This window comes from Ostrea edulis, chromosome 10 (genome assembly GCF_947568905.1).
Source record: "Ostrea edulis chromosome 10, xbOstEdul1.1, whole genome shotgun sequence".
NCBI lineage: Eukaryota > Metazoa > Mollusca > Bivalvia > Ostreida > Ostreidae > Ostrea > Ostrea edulis.
This window is the reverse complement of record NC_079173.1, coordinates 6,459,924-6,484,215: the sequence shown is the minus strand read 5'-3', so window position 1 is coordinate 6,484,215 and position 24,292 is coordinate 6,459,924. Positions and strand designations below refer to the sequence as shown.

General features: G+C 35.2%; 1 protein-coding gene across 1 annotated transcript; it reads right to left on the bottom strand.

Annotated features, from left to right (window-relative positions):
- Positions 1 to 245: 245 nt before the first annotated feature.
- LOC125666626 (5-hydroxytryptamine receptor-like) lies at positions 246 to 23,018 on the bottom strand. The gene is made up of 2 exons (XM_048899821.2): positions 22,280 to 23,018; positions 246 to 3,787 (listed from the first exon to the last, which is right to left on the bottom strand). The coding sequence occupies exon 2, from the start codon at positions 3,394 to 3,396 to the stop codon at positions 1,984 to 1,986; it is 1,413 nt and encodes a 470-aa protein (XP_048755778.2). The 5' UTR covers positions 3,397 to 3,787; positions 22,280 to 23,018; the 3' UTR covers positions 246 to 1,983.
- Between the last annotated feature and the right edge of the window lie 1,274 nt (positions 23,019 to 24,292).

Genomic DNA, 24,292 nt, shown 5'->3' with positions numbered 1-24,292 from the left:
CTTGTAGTTGTGTTTTTTTCCCTTGCTTGTTAAAGATTCTGTTCACAAGTACTGGAGCATTAGACCGCTAACAAAATTTCCCTAATTCGTCTTGATTATGTATGTAGTATAAATGCCATTGACTTCCTATCGAGACAGTAGAATACATTATATAGCAAGATGTAACTGGAATCAATTATACCCCACCTCAGAACTACCGCTAAAATATGGAAATAGTCTGAAGAAAGAGAATCAGAGACGTAAAAAAGATGTTTGATAACTTTTATTGAACAATTCATAGACCATCGATAACAGATATATACATGAACAATTATTTAATAAGTCAGTAACTCCACGAATCAGCACATATGGTGTTACATGTGTACACTATTATATTGATTTACCACCACGAGGATGAAGACAACACATTTTTCTCCGTTTAGGGACCAACAAAATGAGCAAATGTGCTGTTTCATTCTCCCTTTCTGCCCCGCCCCCTTTCTCTCTCTGAACGAAGTTTCAACTTATATATATATATATATATATATATATATATATATATATATATATATATATACATATATATATATATATATAAACATATGTGTGTGAATTCAGAAATTAAGTTCTTTCCATTTTGGTTAGTCAGAGTGCTCATATAGGAAAACAACTGCAATATTTGTAGCGATAATTTCATAGATAGCATATTCTTAGACTTAAAACTCGTAACTAATAAACCGTCATCATTTCATTCTTTTTTTTGTTTTTTGGTACAGATTTTTGCTTAATCTCACTGTGTTATTACCTAATTTATTATATCGCAATTATAATGTTTATTTGTCTGTAGTTAGTACAACCGTGCGACTGATATGAATACGTCATGGAATCATTTTCTGTTTGTGAGTTAAAGTAAGAAAACCCTCAATGATCAGCAGTGACAGTGATGTAATTAAGAGATACCTTCTTAAGAATAATGGATGAATTGCTTTGAAAGAAATGCTAAATATAAATTGGTGATTTTTACATGTACTTATTTATAGAGAGCAGAAACTTCGTCACGGATTTCTTCATGTGGAATTTTAGCAATGGACAGTGAAACGCTGCTAAACATTTTTTTTTTCTTTAGAGACAGTTTCATGAGATGAGTTTATGAAAATTACGTCACTAAGACATATTTCATGAAAATTCTAGAATTTCTACAAAAATACAATTGCCATTAAGTTATCATTGAATACAATTCCGTTAAAATAAAAGACATTTCACGTACTTGTTATGATAACACATGATAAATTATATTTCATGAGCTTGATTTCATTTTTGTTTGAATAATCAATGTTGTGAACATGTGGGAGGTTCGTGAGCTGTCATCGAGGAAATACATCATAACTGTTCATATATCACAGGAAAATTAGTAATGTTTACACACGACGAATATGAAATATAATATCTTAATCAGCACATACATCATATTCATCTGTAAAACTATAATATTTGAAAGACGATATAAAATCCATGTTCTCGTGGAAACAAAACCTTGTCTTCACAGAAAATAAGCAATTAGTTAACATTCAGACAAATGAATTTACAACAAACACTCTGTTCGTTATAAACCTTTGATTTCTCATTGTTTATAATTTTCGATAAAACACCGATTCGCAATTGACCTTCCAATATGACGTAAAATGTATACTGCATGTAATAAAATCAAGTAATTTGGCTAGGCTGTTTGTATTTATGCATTATGAGGCCAAGCAACGGAAACAGGTGATGAATTCTGGGTATTCGGTCCAAATGTTTTATACCTCAAGCATTTGTTTAGAAGAATATATAATAGTGAATTTGGATTAGTTTGTTCGTATATTACAAGAACTGACTATTCTACGTACGTCTTATTCACTGTGAAAAGAAAGGATCCTGGGCCCCGCGTCCTCAACCAGCATCAATATACGAATTAATCTCCACAACAAGTGGGTGAATTAAATGTAAACAAATTGCACAACTTCATCAACGCCTCCTTCTGTACCGCTTAAAGATTAATTTCCGGAATGCATTTCTAAAAGACGGATTAAAAATTGTGTAAATGATAGGATTCAGCAAGCTGTTCAGATACCCCAGCCACAGACAAACACTCGCTACCGCATGGTGAATAACACAAGAAGGGCAAAATGGCGAGATAAGTGCTATCAGAAAGAACGGGAGCCAGCAGACGATAAAAGCTCCTGTGATGATCCCCAACACACGGGCTGCCTTCCTCTCCCTTTTCATTTCAATTTTCGCTTTGCGAAGTCTTTCCTTGTCATAGTAAGTAATTTGCTTGTTGTTATTGTTATTAGTACTTTTGGGGGGATTCAGTTGTTTATTTAAGACGTAAACGTTAGAAGGGACCACTAAAAATCTCGTGTTCGCTTCCGGTGCATTGTCCTGTTCAGATTCATTGAACACTGGGTCATCGTTCTGGTTAACCCCGTTGTACACTGTGTAACCATCTTGACTGATGTCACTTCCGGAACTATTATGACGTGTCGTGGCATCAGCAGCAGTTATAGAAGGTCTTTGATACACATGAATAGGTTTGTGTAACCCATTGATATGCTTCTTTCGAATGCGAGAACGTGCAGCCCTATAAATTTTCATATTTAACACAACCATAAGGATCAAAGGACAGTAAAATGCTCCAACGGTGGAGAAGATGGTATAAGCTTTATCCTGGCTGATTTTACAAAGCCCACTCTCCTCGGGGTTGCTTCCGGGATCTTTCCATCCAAACATGGGCGCAATTGAGATGGCTATAGCAACGACCCACACCACCACAATCATACACAGTATCTGTTTCGTGCATCGTCGTCGAATGTAGTCAATGTTTGACACTGCCCAATATCTATCCAAAGAAATAGCGACCAAGTGGAGAATAGAGGCCGTACAACACAGCACATCAAAAGAAATCCACATGTCGCAAACGGACGGTCCGAGATACCAGTGCAGGCTGATTTCGTCAATCAGAGACAACGGCATCACGAGGACCGCCACCATAAGGTCCGTCACCGCCAGTGATAAAATTAGATAATTCGACACTCCTTGTAGACTTTTTTCCAAAATGATAGCCGATATTACAAACACATTGCCAATGACGATAGACACGATCACTGAGCCGATGAAGATACATATTAAAACCATTACTACTAGGTCATACTTCGGTTCGTATTGAAAACTGGCGATGCTCTCATTGTTGGGATTAAATGTAATTATTTCAGGACTAAAAGTTATGTTACCACTACTTCGCACTCCAAACATGGAGGAATAGATCACCCGGCTACTGTTGGTATCCAAATCCGCGAGCATTTTTTCTCCCGTATCTAGTGAAATGATACCCATCTTGCCCACTTCGTTCCCCGTTGCATTCTGCTGCTCAGCGCTCATGCTCTGTCGATTTAATAAAAGTCGATGAAGCTTGGTTTCCGATTTTAGTGTTAATCGTCTCTCTTCGGAAGCCCTCGACGTTAGTGTTAATCGGCTCTCTTCGGAAGCCCTCAGGGGAGTTCAAACATAAAATATGCACGTTATAGTGTGACGCTGTCGATTACCCGTAATACGCGGGCTCATCAGAAAACTCACAGGGTTGCCGTCAGTAAAACAATATTTGAGAACGATAGATCATTTATCGGATCGACGGAGCAGTAAGTCTCTCTCGCAGCAGTAGTCTAGTGTGGCGAAGTGCCATATACCGTTCATTTCTTCTCAAATTATCTCTCTTTGCTCGCTAGCGATTGCCATGATCTCTCAGATACTTTTCTCAGGAACTAAGCTGTGTCTGCAAAACAGAGAAAAAAACACAAATCAAATATATATGATAGTTAAAAGTTTTGTACGTATTCGCCAGTCACAAAAAAAAAAAAAAAAAAGAATAAGAAGAGGACGAGTGTGGAGGACATATACACCCGAACACTATTCCGCAAACACGGGTATCAACGGTTACATGCACGAATAAAACGATTTAAGGAGTCGTTAACATGTTTTAAAACATCACACAGTATAGATCCAACAGATGCCGAAAAAAATGAATAGAAATATTGAGAGAAGAAAAAGAGAATGTAGATAAATTTCACCATCCTGCTGTTTATGGGTTCAGTGTTAAAACATGCTTGAGAGCCAATAACTAATCATATCATTATTGATATCAATGTCTGGCCGGGTCAACCGCCTGTACTGGCCGCTGCTAAACTGCTCCATCATTCTCTAATTGATGACATTATCGTTAACCACATGCCTTGTAATTATAATGGATTATTTATTTAATAACTAAACAGGAAGACCAGATCTCGTATAGACAACATCGTGGCCATGAGGAAATATAACTGCAAGACATAATAAAATGTTGGATGTGTATCGGAATTGAATCAACATTTTATTTTAAACACCTTTTTTCAGAATCTAGAACAAATGAAACGTTGGCAATGATAGAAAAGTTCTTGAAACAGAGTTTAGCAGCATACAAATGGCTCCGAGGCCACATAATTTTGACGACTTCAGTTTTGATTTGATTTGAACGTATTTTATTGTGTATAATATATACAAAAGGATCAGAAGCAGGTTCGTAAAACTTATGAGTTCTTTTCCTTATAACCTAATACATGTAGCATACATTTGTCATTGAAAAATATCCCCCTAGCGCAAACATCCGTGCATCAAAGGACCCCATTGGAAATAAGCTTTCGAGCTTTCATGGATTATCCTTGGTATCTATGTATGTATGTTTGTATGTATGTATATACCGAATAAATATTTTTATTTATTAAAAAAAAAAAAAGATATACAGAGAATACAATCATGATAAGTGTTCTATCACAGATGAACAATACAATATAGCTATCTTTTAGTTTCATTAATATACGTCTGAACATAAGAGAAAATACAATTATTTAATTCTGTAGAAAAGTCGCACTTTTTCCCTGTATGTCCTTTTTATAAAAGTGAGACTGTGATCAAAGTGAGACTGAGATCAAAGTGAGACTGAGATCAAAGTGAGACTGTGATCAAAGTGAGACTGAGATCAAAGTGAGCTTGTTTAATAAGTGTTATAGTCCCGGAGCCAGGCCTGAGTTTTTCGGAAAATCCCCCAAAACCTAATTTGAAACTTGGACTAAAGTCCGAGATTTTGCTCAAATTTTTACTGCTCCAATAATATTTAAGTTTGGCATTTTTTTTCTCTCGAGAAATTTAAGCCAGAATATTTTGATTTGAATGCGATGATATGCGAAGTACGCGTATGAAAATAAAGAACGTTTACAATTTACAGTATCCATTGTATATACACGTATTACTGTATACAGGGTTATTTCGCCCCCGTGTTATTTTCGCCTTACTACAGTTGCAGACGGTTTCACTCGGTTTTAAATTCGCACTGACACAGTTGTTTTAAAAGAGAGATGAGAGAGAAAACATTTTCACACAGTCTTAAATTCGCCAATTAACAACGAGGACGAAAATAAAAAGGTGGCGAATAAATCCCTGTATACAGTATAAAACAATGGGAACTTAGGCTCTGTCAATCATGTAAAGGTTACCTCCGCAACGTGACGTTAATCTACCCCTAATACCTATTCCTTATGTATCTATTTTGTAAATTTTTATAAATCATAGGTTTTTATTGTCACGTTGATATCAATTTAACAAATAGAAAACAATGACACAGGTTTATATGGGAGCAGAGAGTAAATAGAATTATATCTGAAAATGTTTAAAGATATTTTTAAAACAAAAATACAGATGAAGCTGATTATAGGTTTTTGACGTACGCTTCATTTCTAATTTTAAAGATCAATTGAAACATGACATAAATAAAGAATGCATCAATAAAGAAACCAGTTTTCATATCAAGTAGTGATGAATTCGATAAAGAAGATAGTGTGCATCTTTTCGAATTTAATGAATTTAAAAAAAACGATTGCAGGATTCTACGTAAAATTTTCTTTTGATAAGTAAGGAGTAGGCTGAAATAGGCTTTGTGCCTGTTCCTTAATCATATCTATCTTCAATAATTAAAATATTGTTCAAAATTAAGACGAGTGACATGTTATTCGCATCGATCATCTATCTGAGGCCCTATCCGAACACTATAATTTTAAATAATTTCAAAGAATCGAAAGATTTAAGTCGGACTATATTATCTATCTAAAATAAATTCAAGGAATCGACAGATTTCAATCGGACTATAATCTATCTGACATAATTTCAAAGAATTGACATATTTAATTCAAATATAACTTTTTTCTTTCCTTCTTTTTTTTTTTTTTTTGAATTTAATAAACGAGGCGAGTATGATAGGCAGAAACTTGACTAGAATAACGTTACGACAGAAAACACATCGATATGTACATGTATATATTAACGTTGATATACTAGTACTATACTAAATAGTATAGTGTTTTCATTCGCCTTAAATCTTGGTATTTTCTCAATGATTGCACTTTTTCTCATGCACGGCGCTTTCCTTGTTTCAGTTCAACATTACAATTTCCAGAATTTAATATTTTTTCTCCTTTATGTATGCCGAGTTTTGCCAGACTTTTAACATCTGGAAAGATGAACGGGAACTCTTCTTCAGTCGATGTTTTCGTTACATGCCTTATCCGTACTAATTTTCTGAAATTAATTCCATTGTATTGAATCATCGCCCTTCATTGAAGCTCGATGACGCAAAAAAAAAAAAAAAATCGTCGATTTTGAATATCAGTTTGAGAGAGTAGAGATATAATTTCATCGTATTCGATGGATGACATTTTAGAGCCCCCCCCCCCCCCCCCCCCCCCCCCAATTCCGGACTTGGAAAACATACTAGCTTTACACATTTTACAGAATGTCGTGAATCACGTGACCACGACTGAGATTATTTGTTTGACCCAGGCAGTGGAGCCAAGACTTACGGTCATCATGTGATATTATTCAATTTTTTATGATACTCATAATGTGTAATGTTAACCTAACGAAAACTCCTGATACAGATATTCGGAGTCTGCCGGAACCACTCTTTCGATTCGTTTTCGGATAATACTTTTGTATCGATTGTTTTCAAAAACATCCAATAGATACACCCGTATCGTGGTCCGTGCTGCACCCGCTACATGTATCATTAAATCTATAAAAACTGGCCATACATACACTTCAGTTTCCTTCATAAGGTGAGACCGGTCAACTTTTGAAAAACCACGAGATTTGCGACAGTGAGCAATTAGTGACCTAGTTCAATCGTCAACCAATGTAGTTGTCTAGTTGACTTCCAAAACTTTAATGCGCATGCCTGGCTTGCTTCCCGATCTTCAGTGCGCATGTCTGGTTATCAAAGTTTAACCATTCTGTTAGATTGCTGTGTGATTCAACTCTGGTTACTAAAGTTGCTGATAGAACTAGGCCAGTGTTGGGTCTCGCCTGCTTCAAACATAAACAAAGCAAAGTCTTCTTGGCAATGTTTCTAACATCGGAACGTAAAACAAATGTCTGTAATGAACAGACTTATATCAAGTCATTGACCCATTTACATGCTCTACATGTGTGTGTTCTGTTTCATATCTATATTACATACAATCATACTTCCGAAAGACGATGGGATTAAATTCAACGCTTAGCTATGCACATTGATAGTTTCGATTTTTATCACGTCTCCGTGCAGATGTTCTTATTCATACATAATAGCCAAGGAAGAACCCTTTGTGTACATGCAACCAATTGTTAAATTGGAATATGCATACTAAAGTGGTCTTAGACAAGGTACATTTCCTATTTAGTATTTTTATTTCCATAGACAATTATTTCAATTCACTAGCCATTAGCCAAGCGCAAACATTATTTATGAATATAAATAAAGTTACACGTTTACACCCTCTCTGTGTTCATCAGAAGACCCCCCCCCTTCTCCACATCAATGTCATCTTGGAAATACACATAGAAATTATTTTTCGGTATTCCACAGTTCAAAAAAAAAAAAAAATAAATAAAAACGAAAAAAAAAACAAACAAACAAAAACCCCACTATTCCTGAATGTTTGCCACAGGATAGATTCCAAGACTAACTTGGTTGTCTGAATAATTAAAGACCTCCACCCCAAGAGACGGACTCCATAATGGGATTAATAAATCATCATATGTTGTGTTAAATGAGCACTTAAACCAGTTACTGCCTTATTCTCAGAGTAACGTCAGTCTGTAGAGCAATTTGTCCCTCTACGTGTAGTTTAGTAATGGAAGGCTGGATGTACTAGTGCAGTGCTGTGATTGCGATCATAAGATACATTTTTCTATACAGTGCTATCTTCACCTGAATTTAAATTGGATTTTCTGGGTTTTTTTTCTTGTCTATCGACCAGAGACTCTCCTATTGCAGTTTTAAACAGCAAACCTAAATAATTCACAAACTGAAGCCTCCTGTTTGCTCATTATAATGATATTCAAAGAGTTCGTGTGAACTTGTGATTTAATATATTGATAATTCTCCCGATCAGTTTGTATTTCAGAAAAAGCAAATGGAAATTGCAAAGAAATACATGCAGCATGTAAATGAAATTCACCAAGTTGAGCGAATCTCACGTGAATTAATTTTCTCTGCACTTTACAATAAGTGGTGTATCAGATAAGCCTAGTTCTATGACCTAATAGATTTAGATTACGTTCAGTCATTAAAGGATTTTAATGAAACAGAGGAAAAACAGGTAACAATATCAATTTAATTGAATTTTATAAATAGACCACAAAGGCCACGACATCAAAGTACTTGTCAATACTTCCAAGCTCACTTCAATATCAAGCGAATTTAATCAGCTAAAAATCAGAACACAGAACCTCGATTTCTGCTGTTATGTAGAGTTCGTATCGCGTGACTCGGATAGAAATGAGTTCACCTTAAATAGATACCGGATCCTCTAAAACTACGCTGTTCTTGTACAACGATTAGATACCCCCAGAGAAGTACGTGCATGCTATATTACAGTGCCCCAGGTGCATGAGTCGGTATATAACATTATTAAAAACACTAGTTATTTTGTACGTCATTTCAGTCACTGAAAAGTGTCAAAACAGTGCATTTATATTTCGTGTTCTGAAACGGCAGAAATTACAGAAAATTAATGTTTTTCTCTCCTTAGGACCACTAGTAATTGCTTAATTTTACTAGAAGAAAATATACGGATTATTTTTTAAGTAGAACATTTACAAATATACGTGGGGATACGATTCACACCTTTGAATTCTAATAATTACAAATCATATAAAAAGCATTCGATCATGAATCAATATAATGCAGTAAGATTAGTTGTATGATATGCATGTATTAGTGAACTCGAAATAAAACACACGTCACATAGTCTTCCATATCTGCTTCATATTTGGATATTTTATTGAACAAAGACGTTAACAGCCAACTAACAACTTAACTTTATGACAACTTTCCATATTTGTGTAACAATATTCCATTATCACCGGCATATGGTGTGTATGTCTCTCAGCTGATTCGCTACGAGAGAGATTTTTTTCAAACAGAAGCAGTCTATTGTCAAATTAAGCCGATGCTACAGGGGTTTCAGCAGTGTTATCAATGTCAGTAGTTATAATAGCGATCTAATTCACAAATACAACCTGTTGTGAGGTCGAATGCTGTCTGACGTGTTTCATCCCAATTGTTAAGCCGTTCTTTACATACTAATTTGACTACGGGTTACTCCGTTTACCTGACCAAGATAGAGGGTTCACGGCGGGTGTGACCGGTCAACAGGGCATCTGATCCCACCTCTGGTGTGTGCAGAAGTCGATGTTTGCCTTACTCTCAGTTTTGTATTCTTTATAGGAATTATGGGATTGATCACTGTGAATTATGGGATTGATCAATGTGAATTATGGGATTGATCACTGTTAACTTCGCTTTTTCATAATAACAATAGAAAGAAACACGCTGTATATGTGGACCTTGATTATTGAAATATACTGTTATGAATGATTTTGATTTAGTCAATGAAAATCTAATATTGTAATATCACGTGTATTTCTTTATCATTGAGTGAAGATGAGAATTCCGCTTCAGAAGAAAGTCATTTATGGTGAGTAAAAACTTGATATATCTAATATCTAACGAATATTAAATCAAGTGAAAATGATTATAAATTCCCCCCTCTCTCTCTCTCTTTCTCTCTGACAAATAAAATTGAATTCAAAGTTATTTTTACGCCTACATTACCATCGCATCTTGATTTAACAAAATTTCTTCCAAGTTAGCATTTTGCTTGAAATACTCATATCTTTATTGACTTCCAGAAAAAGACATGAACAGATAATCATGTATTTGTTAGTTTGTAATTACCAAATTAACCGGGTAAACGAAATATATACATGTACCAGTGGGTTAAGTCGAGGACAAAGAAGAATCGATAAGGTTTTTGTAAAGGATGTAAACGGCCAATGAAAGATCTTGAATATAAAAATGGACCTAGCGATATGTGTGTGTGTGTGTGTGTGTGTGTGTGTGTGTGTGTGTGTGTGAGAGAGAGAGAGAGAGAGAGAGAGAGAGAGAGAGAGAGAGAGAGAGAGCGTGTTGAAAACCACATGCACATATATATGTATAATATACGTTGTGCAATAGCATTTGATTCTATTGATATTTCTTTACGCTATTATATAGATTAACTGTAATGGATATATACAGGTAGAATTGTATCTGACAACTCAGTGACAGAGCGTCCACTGTAGGAATAAAACAACTCAGTGACACGGCGTCCACTGTAGGAATAAAACAACTCAGTGACACGGCGTCCACTGTAGGAATAAAACAACTCAGTGACACGGCGTCCACTGTAGGAATAAAACAACTCAATGACACGGCGTCCACTGTAGGAATAAAACAACTCAGTGACACGGCGTCCACTGTAGGAAGAAAACAATGGGTTAGGTTGTTTCATTAAATATTTTGTCCTCTTTCTTTCTTGAAAAATTGAGTTATTATTGTTTTTCAATGTCTAGCCTGATACATGTGTCATAGAGTAATCATTTGTGTATGAAAAGTGAAGATAACGAACAGTGATCAATCTCATAACTCCTATAAGCAATACAAAATACATAGTTGGGCAAACACAGACCCCTGGACACACCAGAGGTAGGATCAGACAAACACGGACCCCTGGGTACACCAGAGATGGGATCAGACAAACACGGACCCCTGGGCACACCAGAGGTGGGATCAGACACACACGGACCCCTGTACACACCAGAGATGGGATCAGACAAACACGAACCCCTGGATATACCAGAGGTGGGATCAGACAAACACGGACCCCTGGACACACCAGAGATGGGATCAGACACACACGGACCCCTGGGCACACCAGAGGTGGGATCAGACACACACGGACCCCTGGGCACACCAGAGGTGGGATCAGACACACACGGACCCCTGGGCACACCAGAGGTGGGATCAGACACACACGGACCCCTGGGCACACCAGAGGTGGGATCAGACACATACGGACCCCTGGGCACACCAGAGGTGGGATCAGGTGTATCTTATTTCATAATGATGTGTGACATCCAGTGGCTGAGTAGAAATACTCCCCCCCCCCTTCCCGGATCGAGGGTTAGGTGTCGCGTTGCATTTATAATCTGTCTGCAGCTACACACAGTGTTGAAAATGTTAAAACCTTGATGTTTTCCATACACACAGAATCATGAAAATTCTTATGATTATTCTTTCTTATTTTATCAACTAGGACCCGAATCTTCCGCTAGGGCTCTGCTCAGACACCTACGGGGATCTTGAGTAACCCTCGACCAGCACCGAAAATGAGACTGCCCCTTTAAAGGGCAAGCTACGCATCTATAAGCTATTTCAGTGGCTGAAGGACATTTATAATCAATTCTCAAACCTGGAGGTCAATTGTTGTTTTTTTTCCCCAGTTCAAAAGATGGCACGCATTGGTACATGTAAGCGATAAGCAGAATGGAGGAATGTAATCAATTTTCTTAACGGTAGGGACACACGGTCTCCGATGAAAGCGCTATTTACCTGTTACTGGTAGAAACCAAGCATTTATTCCTGGTTTTAAATCGAATCGATTTCTACTAATGTGATGTCCAGTGTTATATGAAGACTTATTCCTTTACCATCAGCCATTGTACTACAAAAGGAACGAGTAAGTAAACAAGGAAATTAAACATTCCTTAAAGAGTTACGTTGAATCAATACCAGTACCTCTTACCAATACCAGTACCTCCCAATTTCTGTACACGGGAATACTGATTAAGAAAAGAACACGTAATGTAATACACGTATCAATGAAATACACGTATCAATGTAATACATGTATGAATGGAATACACGTATGAATGGAATACACTACTGAATGGAATGCACGTATGAATGGAATACACTATTGAATGGAATGCACGTATGAATGGAATACACGTATCAATGAAATACACTACTGATTGGAATGCACGTATCAATGGAATACACGTATCAATGAAATACACGTATGAATGAAATACACGTATGAATGGAATACATAATATCAGTGTGAATTATATATATATATATATATATATATATATATATATATATATATATATATATATATATATTCAATAAATTATTTTTTCTTGGTATCGGGGTAGAATAAAGTCAAAAAATAAAATCAAAAGTTTGAGCATTGGATTTTATTTTTTGACTTTATATATATATATATATATATATATATATATATATATATTCACAAGTACATGATACACGTATTACAATCTTTTACAGAAAAAAATTCTTTTCAATTCCATTGAAGGTACCAGGAATTAAAATTTCATTCAACTAAACCTATTCAGTTTTATATTTTGTGCAAACATTGTTTTTTTTTTTAAGCTGTGCAATGTACATTATATGCATATACAACGACAAATACCGGGGAAAAAATTATATGTAAATAATTAGTAAAACCCGGAAAAAATCGACTTATCTAAGATGGTTACATTGTACGCGAGATTCAGTTCAGACTTCGGGGACTGAGGTGAGTGCAACATGTAAATATATATATATCCCTGTCTTTTGTAATGAAGAGGTCAATAAAATGGATCTTCTCAGGAAACAATACAAAATGCAGGTTACTGTAACAATAATCAATGTAGCTAAAAATAACTGCTCGTTACCGAAAACAAAATTCTCTTCGCGTTTGTTTTCTAAATCCCCTGTAAATCTGTGGAGATCAATTCCGAGGGAACTCAGGAATGGGGCGGAACGTCTCCAATAAAATCGAAAATCGTCTATAAAACAAAACCTACTGCAACATCGGGACCGAAAGTTACAGTAAATAATTGAAGGCTTTTGATGAGGTTTTGATATTCCGTTCAGCAGACCTACATTCTCCGTTCAGGGATATTTATGATAGTAATTTGTTCTTAAAATATACAAAAGAAATACGACTTTGTTTATTTGTTATAATTAGATGTACAGGCTATTGACAATGGGATGAGATAGAAGACAGTCTGCCATAGTTTTCGCCTTTGATAAACAAATTGTAATAATAGCCATGTAAATGAAATGGATGAGGGTCATTTCGGCATACTTCTAGGAAGAATGTTTCATTCTCCTCGTTGTAATCTTTGTCCTCGTGTTTTTGAAGTGTGTGTGGTCGTATAGAGAATTTACAGATATGTATTGTCTGGAACCTGGGCATGTTCTTTAAACAATCACGTCTCAATGTTGACAAACATCTATCGGAATCTAATCGGACTCTTCTCATTTTTGATTATGTATACCATAACTCGCTGGTGGTGGATTATAACCGAATTTTATCATGCAATAACCTTTTCGTCCCACGATTACGGTACTAAAATAAAAATTCTGACTTCCACATGACAAAACAAAGTTAAGCATGCACGTGAAGTGAGGAGCATGCGCGTGTGTTAAGGAGCATACACATAGTGTATTATTGTACATTTGTATCATGATTTGTCATAAATGTTGATAAAACACTGGTATGTATGGACCTTAGAATGAATTAAAACAAATATGTCTTCTACTTCTGCATTCTAGATGATAACATATGCGCTTTGACAGTTTTCAGGCATAGTGAATATTTCATCAAAATACATATTCAACTCTTAATCATTAATAAATATTCGTTTCCAAAGGTATATACGTAAAACATCGTGACGTCATAATTTGGCATGGCATTTCGAATTTTTGCGATAAACATGATTTGACTGAATCCGGAATTTTGGATGAGATCATCAGCACACCATGGTGTTGGAGGGGGAAAATGTCGGTGTTGGAAGGGTATGGTGCGAGGGTAATTCAGGCTTGATCATAAAGCGTGAACCCGAGAATAATTCACTCTGAACAATAAATTTCATAACAGCATAGCGCGCCATTAGCTATTAGCTTCATTTCTTATGTAGATTGGTTTATTTACTTTTCAATATATATATATATATATATATATATATATATATATATATATGTGTGTGTGTGTGTGTGTGTGTGTGTGTGTGTGTGATCATATATACAACACCCAATACCTAGAAATGTCTTTAGATGGTTCTTACTGGCAATTCAGGTGTGAGGGAGATTGGCAACAGCTCATTCCAAATTCACAAGAACTTACATTCATTCGTCTTTTTGCTCCCCCCCCCCCACTTCTATCCCAAATTTTGGAGTTTTCTTTCTATGTGAAATCTTTTGAAGGATTTATTTTTTTTTATAAAAGCAGCGCCAAGGCCAATTTCAACTAAATTTGGAACGAAACATTCATAGGTATAAAAGGGCTTCAAGTTTTGTTTAAATCAAGGACCAGGTCTCCAAAGGGGAGATAATCAAGAAAATGCAAAAGTAGGATGGGGTCATTTAAAGATATTCTTCTCAATAACCACTTTGTCAGAAAAGCTGAAATTTACATAAAGGATACAATGTCATTGATTTTTTAATTTATAAAAAGCACCGATATGAGCAACGACACGAATAATTCGATAATATAAATATTAATCATTGGCCGGGCGAACACGGACCCTTGGATTTTCACTAAAGAGTCGAGATCAGGTGCCTAGGAGGTCATCAAATTATTCGTGTCGTTGGTCATATCGGTGTTATATATATATAGAACCTCCAATGCTTTCTAATTATCCACATGCTATCTATATGTATTTATAAAAGGCTGTAAAGAAAGCCACACAAAAGAAGGATGCTCAGCGTCTTTGCCTGAGGTTGTGTCTATTCCCATACGTCTTGGCTGTGAACTTATCATATCTAAGAATCAAAGAAAAAATCAAAGGCAATTCATCACTTCGGATGTCATAAAACTCATCAAATGATACTGATGAGAGAGAGAGAGAGAGAGAGAGAGAGAGAGAGAGAGCGAGAGAGAGCGAGAGAGAGAGAGAGAGAGAGCGAGAGAGAGAGAGAGAGAATTAAATATTGGTTATGCAGTACTACCGGTTTTGTTTGGGTTTATTTAGATATCCTTTGGTGGTGTTTATCTTGCTATATGAACTTTATGGTATATGCTGTTTGACACACGCATATGGATGTTTCTAACTTCAGTTGTTATCAAGGGGGTGGGGGTGTATGTAAACAATGCAAAGATGCTGTATGTTCAGATAATGGCTCCTTGTTAATAAATGTAAAAATTGAACTAGAGCGTGATCCCCACCATTAGTATATATCTGTACAAATTAGTCACCACTTTATAATATTACAGATGATGTTCAAATTAGTCACCACTTTATAATATTACAGATGATGTACAAATTAGTCACCACTTTATAATATTACAGATGATGTACAAATTAGTCACCACTTTATAATATTACAGATGATGTACAAAGTAGTCACCACTTTATAATATTACAGATGATGTACAAATTAGTCACCACTTTATAATATTACAGATGATGTACAAAGTAGTCACCACTTTATAATATTACAGATGATGTACAAATTAGTCACCACTTTATAATATTACAGATGATGTACAAAGTAGTCACCACTTTATAATATTACAGATGATGTTCAAATTAGTCACCACTTTATAATATTTCAGATGATGTACAAATTAGTCACCACTTTATAATATTACAGATGATGTACAAATTAGTCACCACTTTATAATATTACAGTTGATGTACAAATTAGTCATCACTTTATAATATTACAGATGATGTACAAATTAGTCACCACTTTATAATATTACAGATGATGTACAAATTAGTCACCACTTTATAATATTACAGATGATGTACAAATTAGTCACCACTTTATAATATTACAGATGATGTTCAAATATGTGTACGTTAGTCTACATTGTATCAGAGTAAATTCGAATCCTATAAGAAATTCCAATTTTTCTTACGTACTCATCAGGTTGTTTTGTCACTACCATCAACTCTATCAAGTGAAAAGACACAAAATGTAAATTATTTCTGTGAATAATATTTCATGCAAATATTTGCAAATTGTTTGATTATTTAAAGCTAGCCACCTAAACCACACACCGCCGTATGTTATACAAGTTGCCTTTGGTTTTAGACCAATTCCCTTTGTCTGATGCATTAATTTATAAGAAATAATCAATAAAGGGAAGAAATGACATATTTATCTTAAGATATTATTCCGAACCAAGCAAGTGAATTCGAAGCAATTTGCGGTGGCTCGTGTAATGAGGGCTATTGGGAATAAAGTATTGCGACATTTAACGATGAGGTTTTGTCATGCCATAAAGTTGATCATGATGAAACAGTTTCACAGAAAAGACTAAGAGCGAGGAGTCAATTAGTGAAATATGTGATTAATTGTCGAAATAGAGGGAAAAACACATCAAAGGTTTTCTTTCAGAGAAAAAGCTCTTTTTTCTTTTTCGTTCTTTCGCTCCTTTTGGTTACAAGACGACTTTGAGACAAGGCTCTGGAAAATTTTGTATAGTGCAACGATCAGTTTGAAAGTAGCTGCAATCCGCGCATGCGTGGCATTGCAATCCCTTTAAGACACGATGAAATATTGGAAGCAATAACTACGAAAAAAAAAAGAGTTCAGTTTTTGATTATAAAACTCATCGCACAACTACAAGACAAAACATTTCATACATAAAGAGAATCAATTACTGGAGTGTTAAATCCAGAGATAAAGCAAATAAAAGAACAGATGTATTTATAGAATTGTACAACCCATTTACTTTTATGCTGCAGAGTTTTATGATTTGTACCCATTGTCATTTTTATCCAATTTAATCAAAAGACAATCAGCAAATTCAAAAGCAAAATCTACACGTGCGTGTTTGTACCCATCTTATCACTACCCCACCTTAAAACTGACACTAAAAGTGCTGGTGAAATCTAGAAGCGTATATTTACCTTAAAACTGTTACTAAAAGTGCTGGTGAAATCTACATGCGTACATTCACCTTAAAATTAACAATAAAAGTGCTGGTGAAATCTACAAGCGTGTACCTAACTTAAAACTGACACTAAAAGTGCTGGTGAAATCTAGAAGCGTATATTCACCTTAAAACTGTTACTAAAAGTGCTGGTGAAATCTAGAAGCGTATATTCACCTTAAAACTGTTACTAAAAGTGCTGGTGAAATCTACATGCGTTAGAATTAATACTAAAAGTGCTGGTGAAATCTAGAAGCGTGCATTCACCTTAAAATTAACAATAAAAGTGCTGGTGAAATCTAGAAGCGTATATTTACATGTACCAAACTTAAAACTGACAATAAAAGTGCTGGTGAAATCTACAAGCGTGTACCTAACTTAAAATTAACAATAAAAGTGCTGGTGAAATCTAGAAGCGTACATTCACCTTAAAATTAACAATAAAAGTGCTGGTGAAATCTACAAGCGTGTACCTAACTTAAAACTGTTACTAAAAGTGCTGGTTTCAGAGTACATTTTAGTTAGCGTCATTATTTCAGGTTTCTGGTACATTATATAATAACGACAGATGCGATCTGTCATCACAGACAGTACAAGGTTGTTGAGGGTAGATTTGCCCTCGGTCGCCCCCACATGATGAGTTGACTTGCATTAACAGCTGTGCACTGATAGTATTCGATTGTCGCACTCGACCTTTTGAATCATTTTCTACTGCACGGCAAAGATCCTGGTACATGCACTAAACGCACGCTTGTTATGAATGAACTCATTCATCATTTACAAAATAGAGTTCGATTTCAAATATATGCTCGTTTCATTAATTAGAATTCTCATGTCCAAGTTCCAATAATGTAATTTTCGTTACAAGATTTAGATTTGAAATGTGAAACTTGACACTCTAATGGACTACGCGATCGAAATCGCATGTGTATATTTATAGGATTCCAATACAAAAACGTTTCTGGGTCGCTGGCATAACAAAGGGATTAGACACTCACTAACAATTACACCAAGGGTAAATATTTGCTTGGTATTTCGCCGTCTCTGAAGGTGCAGTATGAGAATACGAGGTTTCCATCAACTATACACAGGAAAATACTTAATCCAAAATTGTACAAGCGATAAATATTTGTCTGAGAAGCATTGTCTTTTGATCAATTGGTGGTGCTATCTAATCAGGCAAGTCAATGTATTCTGACCTATACATTGAAGAATTTGTGGTGAAGAGGAGGGTTCAAGTTGCTTAATTTGCATGTAATGATTTATTTGTTGAGTTCGCTATGTCGCGTAAAGTTTGACTAGATATATGAAGTAAAGATGCATTATATGTCGTTTTCGTACTCTAAACCCACTGAAATACAGCCGCCGTGAAAAAAATCACCGTGATGCTTGCAAAAAATCTTCATCGCTGTTACATCTTCAAAGCTACCATGATTTGTGCAATATATCTGTTGAGTTAGCTGGAAGATCTTTAATAAGGTAAAAGCGATGAACACAGATTTAAGGTTCGAACTTCAAAATTAAATCAAAATATGTACTTCAGAGTTTCGATGCTTTCTGTAAATACACAAAATCTAGCGGCGACTATTTACTGTACAACAGAGGAATAGTGTCTTCATCTAAATTCAAATAATAACGAAAAAGGTTAAATGTTTTCATGTTTGTTAAAAAGTATGTGAATCAGGTTTTCACATCAAATACGACAAATGCAATAATATTTCTGGTAAATTCTTTGCAAATACAACACATCTTTCGGAAACTAGAACTAGAGATTTGTAAACAGTGGGTAATCATATCTTAAACTGTTCGATTTTCTGAATTTTAGCTTGTAGATATATAAAACTTTTAAAATATACATTATGCGTAATCACGTTTAGGCTAATTTTGCTCATAACCAATGTCATTTATCAACGTGGTGTCTGTAATGTAAATTGTTTTTCAAAAAAACAACAACAACAACAAAAAACCCAACAAGAACATTTATATTTATTATCAATGGTTGGTAGATATCTTCAAATCAAACTACAATTTTTACCGCTATATCAATTGAATAGAAATGAAATTATTCGCCTTCACCGAGTATGATTTACATTTCGGAAATAATAATTCGTAATTGATATCGACGAGCCTAATTAATTGAACAAATACGAAAAATACAAATGATACGCGAATTTAATCTGAGTTTCTATGACGAAATTAAACTGTACAAATTGACACAGTTACTTAGTCATTTCAAAATTACAAAATAATTACATATATATTTGCATACATCATAGCATGTTATTTCGACCATGATGGTTAACATCAGTCCTTGACCACTAATTAAGTGCTGGTGATGAAGTGTCCAGGGTGATGAGAGGTACAAAAATAGCAAGTGATGATATACATCTAAATCTATTTAGCACCAGGTACGTTTAAAAGTACTTTAAATAGCTTTTATTTTAGGTTTTATGGGGAAAAAAAAACCCCAAACATAAGACATTCGATTGTGAATGTTGGAGAAAATTTATCTGAAGCCTCTATCTTAAGCAAGTTACACATTCATTAAAACAGGCGATGTGGTTTCATTATCTTTAATTTAACAACATGGGGGGTTACGCTTTCAGTACACCATATCTTAATGGAATTTAGATAACACACATACTTCACTTATAAGAAGTGTTAGAATACTTTTCATCATTAAGCAAAATAAACCATTAAATAGCTTTCGTTTATTAGAGCGTACGAGATAGGTCTCGTAAGTTTAATTCTCAAAGAATTCATATACTGTACATATCGAAATGATTTGAATTAATGCCATGATGATATTCATGAAATAAACTTCAACTTTAGACAAGAAATTCATACAACACGAAACAACTTTTCAAAAAAACATACACCAACAAAAATAGGGAAGAGTATAAAAACGTTTATACGTCCAAAGTCAATGAATGTACCAAAGACCATGCAAGTACCATGAGAAGGTGAAGGCAACGAACAGTGATCAATCTCAAAACACCTAAGGAGAACACAAAATTAAGGGCTGGAAAAAAACGGACCCCTGGGTACATCAGAGGTGGGATCAGGTGCCCAGGAAGAGCAAGCATCACCCGCCGTGAGCCCCACACCCCGACCCGGCAAACGTATCAATCCACAGCCGAAATCAGTGTGCAAAGAACGGCATAACAATTGGCACGAAACAGAAAAACAGCACCCGACCCAATGACAGGTTGTATTGGTAAACTAGATCGTCATAACGACCATAGAATTTTGCGAAATCCTGACAATAAAAGAAACTGTTGAAAACCCTGTAACCAGTCCTCTTCATTCCCGCCCTCTCGTGACGTATTGCCCACATCACGAGACTGTAAATTTTGACGTCACTTATGTATGCATACTGTTTCAGTCCGTGATTAAAGTTCAGAGGAATACATGCATGCTGAAAACAAATTCTAACTGAGTGCCCACAAACACCACAATTTTTTTTTAAAGAAATCGTTTAATGGCCTTGTAATCCAATATCACCACGGCCACATTACCGACTTTACTTTTTGTTTGAAAATCTGATGAAAGGAAATATCATAACAAATAATTTTACAGGTTTTTTTTTCAAAATCATTTTTCAGGATCATACATAAATCAACCAAAAACGAGAGAGAGAGAGAGAGAGAGAGAGAGAGAGAGAGAGAGAGAGAGAGAGAGAGAGAGAGAAAGAGAGAGAGAGAGAGAAAGAGAGAGAGAGAGAGAGAGAGAGAGAGAGAGAGAGAGAGAGAGAGAGAGAGTTTTGACCACCTACCACAACCGTTGTCAGCACGTATAATTTCCACACGAAACAGCTTCCACGTTTATTAAAACATTAAAATAAACATTCTGCCCTTTCCCAATTGGATAGTAATAACACGAATTATCAACAACAAATTTCAAGAATCGATAATTTTGGAAATCCCGTCTCTCAGAAACATGATAAATTATCAGTTTTTGATATTGAACATGGATATCAAAGACCCCTCGCTGCTTTTAATGGGCATAAACATTTTTTCGCCTCTTTTTTATATGCAAGCTAAGAGTTTTACACCTAATTCATTAGAGGTATTGGCGTTCTATTGATATTCAAACTGTTTTAAAGAGAGCAATAGACCCTGTAGTTGTGCGAAAATAATATATAAATAGCGAATGTTGTCGAGAGTAACATTAGAAAATAGTACATGTTCTCGAGTGTAACATTAGAAAATAGTGCATGTTGTCAAATGTAACATATAAAGATGTTCACCCCGGGAAATTTTTTATCGTAGTAAAATTTTTGATAAAACCTCTGAACACTTTCTTAAAATATTTCAACCGTTACCAGTCTTCTTCAGTCGTTCAGTCGTGTTTATATATATATATATATATATATATATATATATATATATATATATATATATTGCATACCTCTCTTTTAGCTAGATTTTGTCGTAGATATATGAAATATATATGTGTTATATATATATATATATATATATAAATATATATATATATATATATATATATATATATATATATATATATATATATATATATATATATGAATTTATATAATTCCAAATTTTGCATTTCTCTTAGCGCGATTTTGTCGTAAAAATGTTAACAAGAGATTTTCAACATTGTGAAATCAATTCAAAATTAACAAGTTTTAAAAAGTTTCTCATTGGTAGATACAATCCCCCCGAAAAAGGTGTGGCATTTACTCCAATGGGATATATTTTTTCCAAACGTTTCGCGGCCAATTTGTTTTGATTATTTTCCATGAAAGCGTAATAATAGCATTCATCTATTTGCAGAGGAATAAGAAATATGACCATTGCTATCGAACTTCCAAAGATCTCGGAACCCCCTGCATAAAATCCAAAGGTTTTTTTTTTAAATTGCAAAGGAAACTTAAAAATTTAAAAATGTGTTACCTTAGGTAGGTTGCTAATAAATCCAGATCAAAGCTCGGTTATCAGATGAATTGCATTTGCCAGTTCCTTTTTGTCAACAGAACCAAGCTCAAATGAAGTTCTCAATGAAAAGGAAATTCGTCAATGAAAAGTAGCATTCGTGTTATACACCCAGACTATCTTCAGTAAATAACTGTCTGCATTCAAGCCAAAATACATATACACTGAAATCCTCCTGTAGTCTTCATAATTTTTTTTTATCAACGTGGATGCAGTAATGTTCAGCGCCTGGTCTAATCACATCATATAACAGTCATATATGTATCTAAGGCAGCAAATTATGAATGGTGTAGTTATTCAATGCAAGTCCTGGTTTAAAATATTGTTCGCAATTTGTTAAAAAAAAGGAAAAAAAGGTTTCAAATTGTCCACAGGTAAGATAAAGCAGGATCCAGGATGTGCACAGATTATTTTGTCTTTCGTTACTGACTGGATTTGCAGTTGTCGCATTCACTTACACAGCAGCCGATACACCGTGTAGTCTAAAGAGGAAGTGAATTAAAACCACCGCTTCGCTGCAGGACTACAGAGCGCGCGCGGGGCGATCGATTCATCTGGAGCGACTTCACGTCGTGCATCGCGTCCAGGAGCAGAAAATCATCAACCAAGCATCAGAAATCTCTGACGATTTACAAACACTTAATACTTAACTCATACGGGACTATTTTAATGTAACCATGGATAGATTACAAAATCCGTCTCAGGCACAACACTTTGGATGGTGTCATTTTCCTCTTACAAAGTAACACTGTAAGCTTAAGAAAAACTTGGAACAATACGTTAATAAGATTAACACAAAGTTTCACAGAGCAAACTATTTGTAGAACGAAGTCAAGTAAATGCTTATCAATAATTCATTGTTGATTTTTCCGAAATCAATACGAGACGTATTATACTTCAGTAAGGTATTTTAGATAAATGTTACATTGACGATTGTGCGACAGTTCGCGCAAAAAGACCACGGCGTGTTGCTCACAATCTGTACTTATCCTGTTCACAATCTGTACTTATCCTGTTCACAATCTGTACTTATCCTGTTCACAATCTTTCTTAGATCCTGTATGAGGTGTACCTTTTGTTGTCTGTATAGTTTGTATTCTTTCCGTTTTATCACTTCCTCTTTTCTCGATGATACAACGTATGAACCGTTTTCGCCTCATTTCTACCTATGCCTTTCCCTCCCCATTCCTATATATACCTTTCCTCCTCATTTCTACCTATGCCTTTCCCTCCCCATTCCTATATATACCTCTCCTCCTCATTTCTACCTATGCCTTTCCCTCCCCATTCCTATATATACCTCTCCTCCTCATTTCTACCTATGCCTTTCCCTCCCCATTCCTATATATACCTTTCCTCCTCATTTCTACCTATGCCTTTCCCTCCCCATTCCTATATATACCTTTCCTCCTCATTTCTACCTATGCCTTTCCCTCCCCATTCCTATATATACCTTTCCTCCTCATTTCTATCTATGCCTTTCCCTCCCCATTCCTATATATACCTTTCCTCCTTATTTCTACCAATGCCTTTCCCTCCCCATTCCTATATATACCTTTCCTCCTCATTTCTACCTATGCCTTTCCCTCCCCATTCCTATATATACCTTTCCTCCTCATTTCTATATATACATTTTCCTCCTCATTTCTATATATACATTTTCCTCCTCATTTCTATATACAACTGTATACATTTTCCTACTCATTTCTATATATACATTTTCATCCTCATTTCTATATACATGTCCTCCTCATTTCTATATGTACATTTCCTCCTCAATTCTATATGTACATTTCCTCCTCATTTCTATATGTACATTTTCCTCCTCATTTCTATGTACATTTCCTCCTCATTTCTATATGTACATTTCCTCCTCATTTCTATATGTACATTTCCTCCTCATTTCTATATGTACATTTCCTCCTCATTTCTATATGTACATTTCCTCCTCATTTCTATGTATATTTCCTCCTC

Coding starts and splice junctions, on each gene's coding strand:
- LOC125666626 (XM_048899821.2), bottom strand. CDS start 3,396: ATGAGCGCTGAGCAGCAGAATGCAACGGGGAACGAAGTGGGCAAGATG.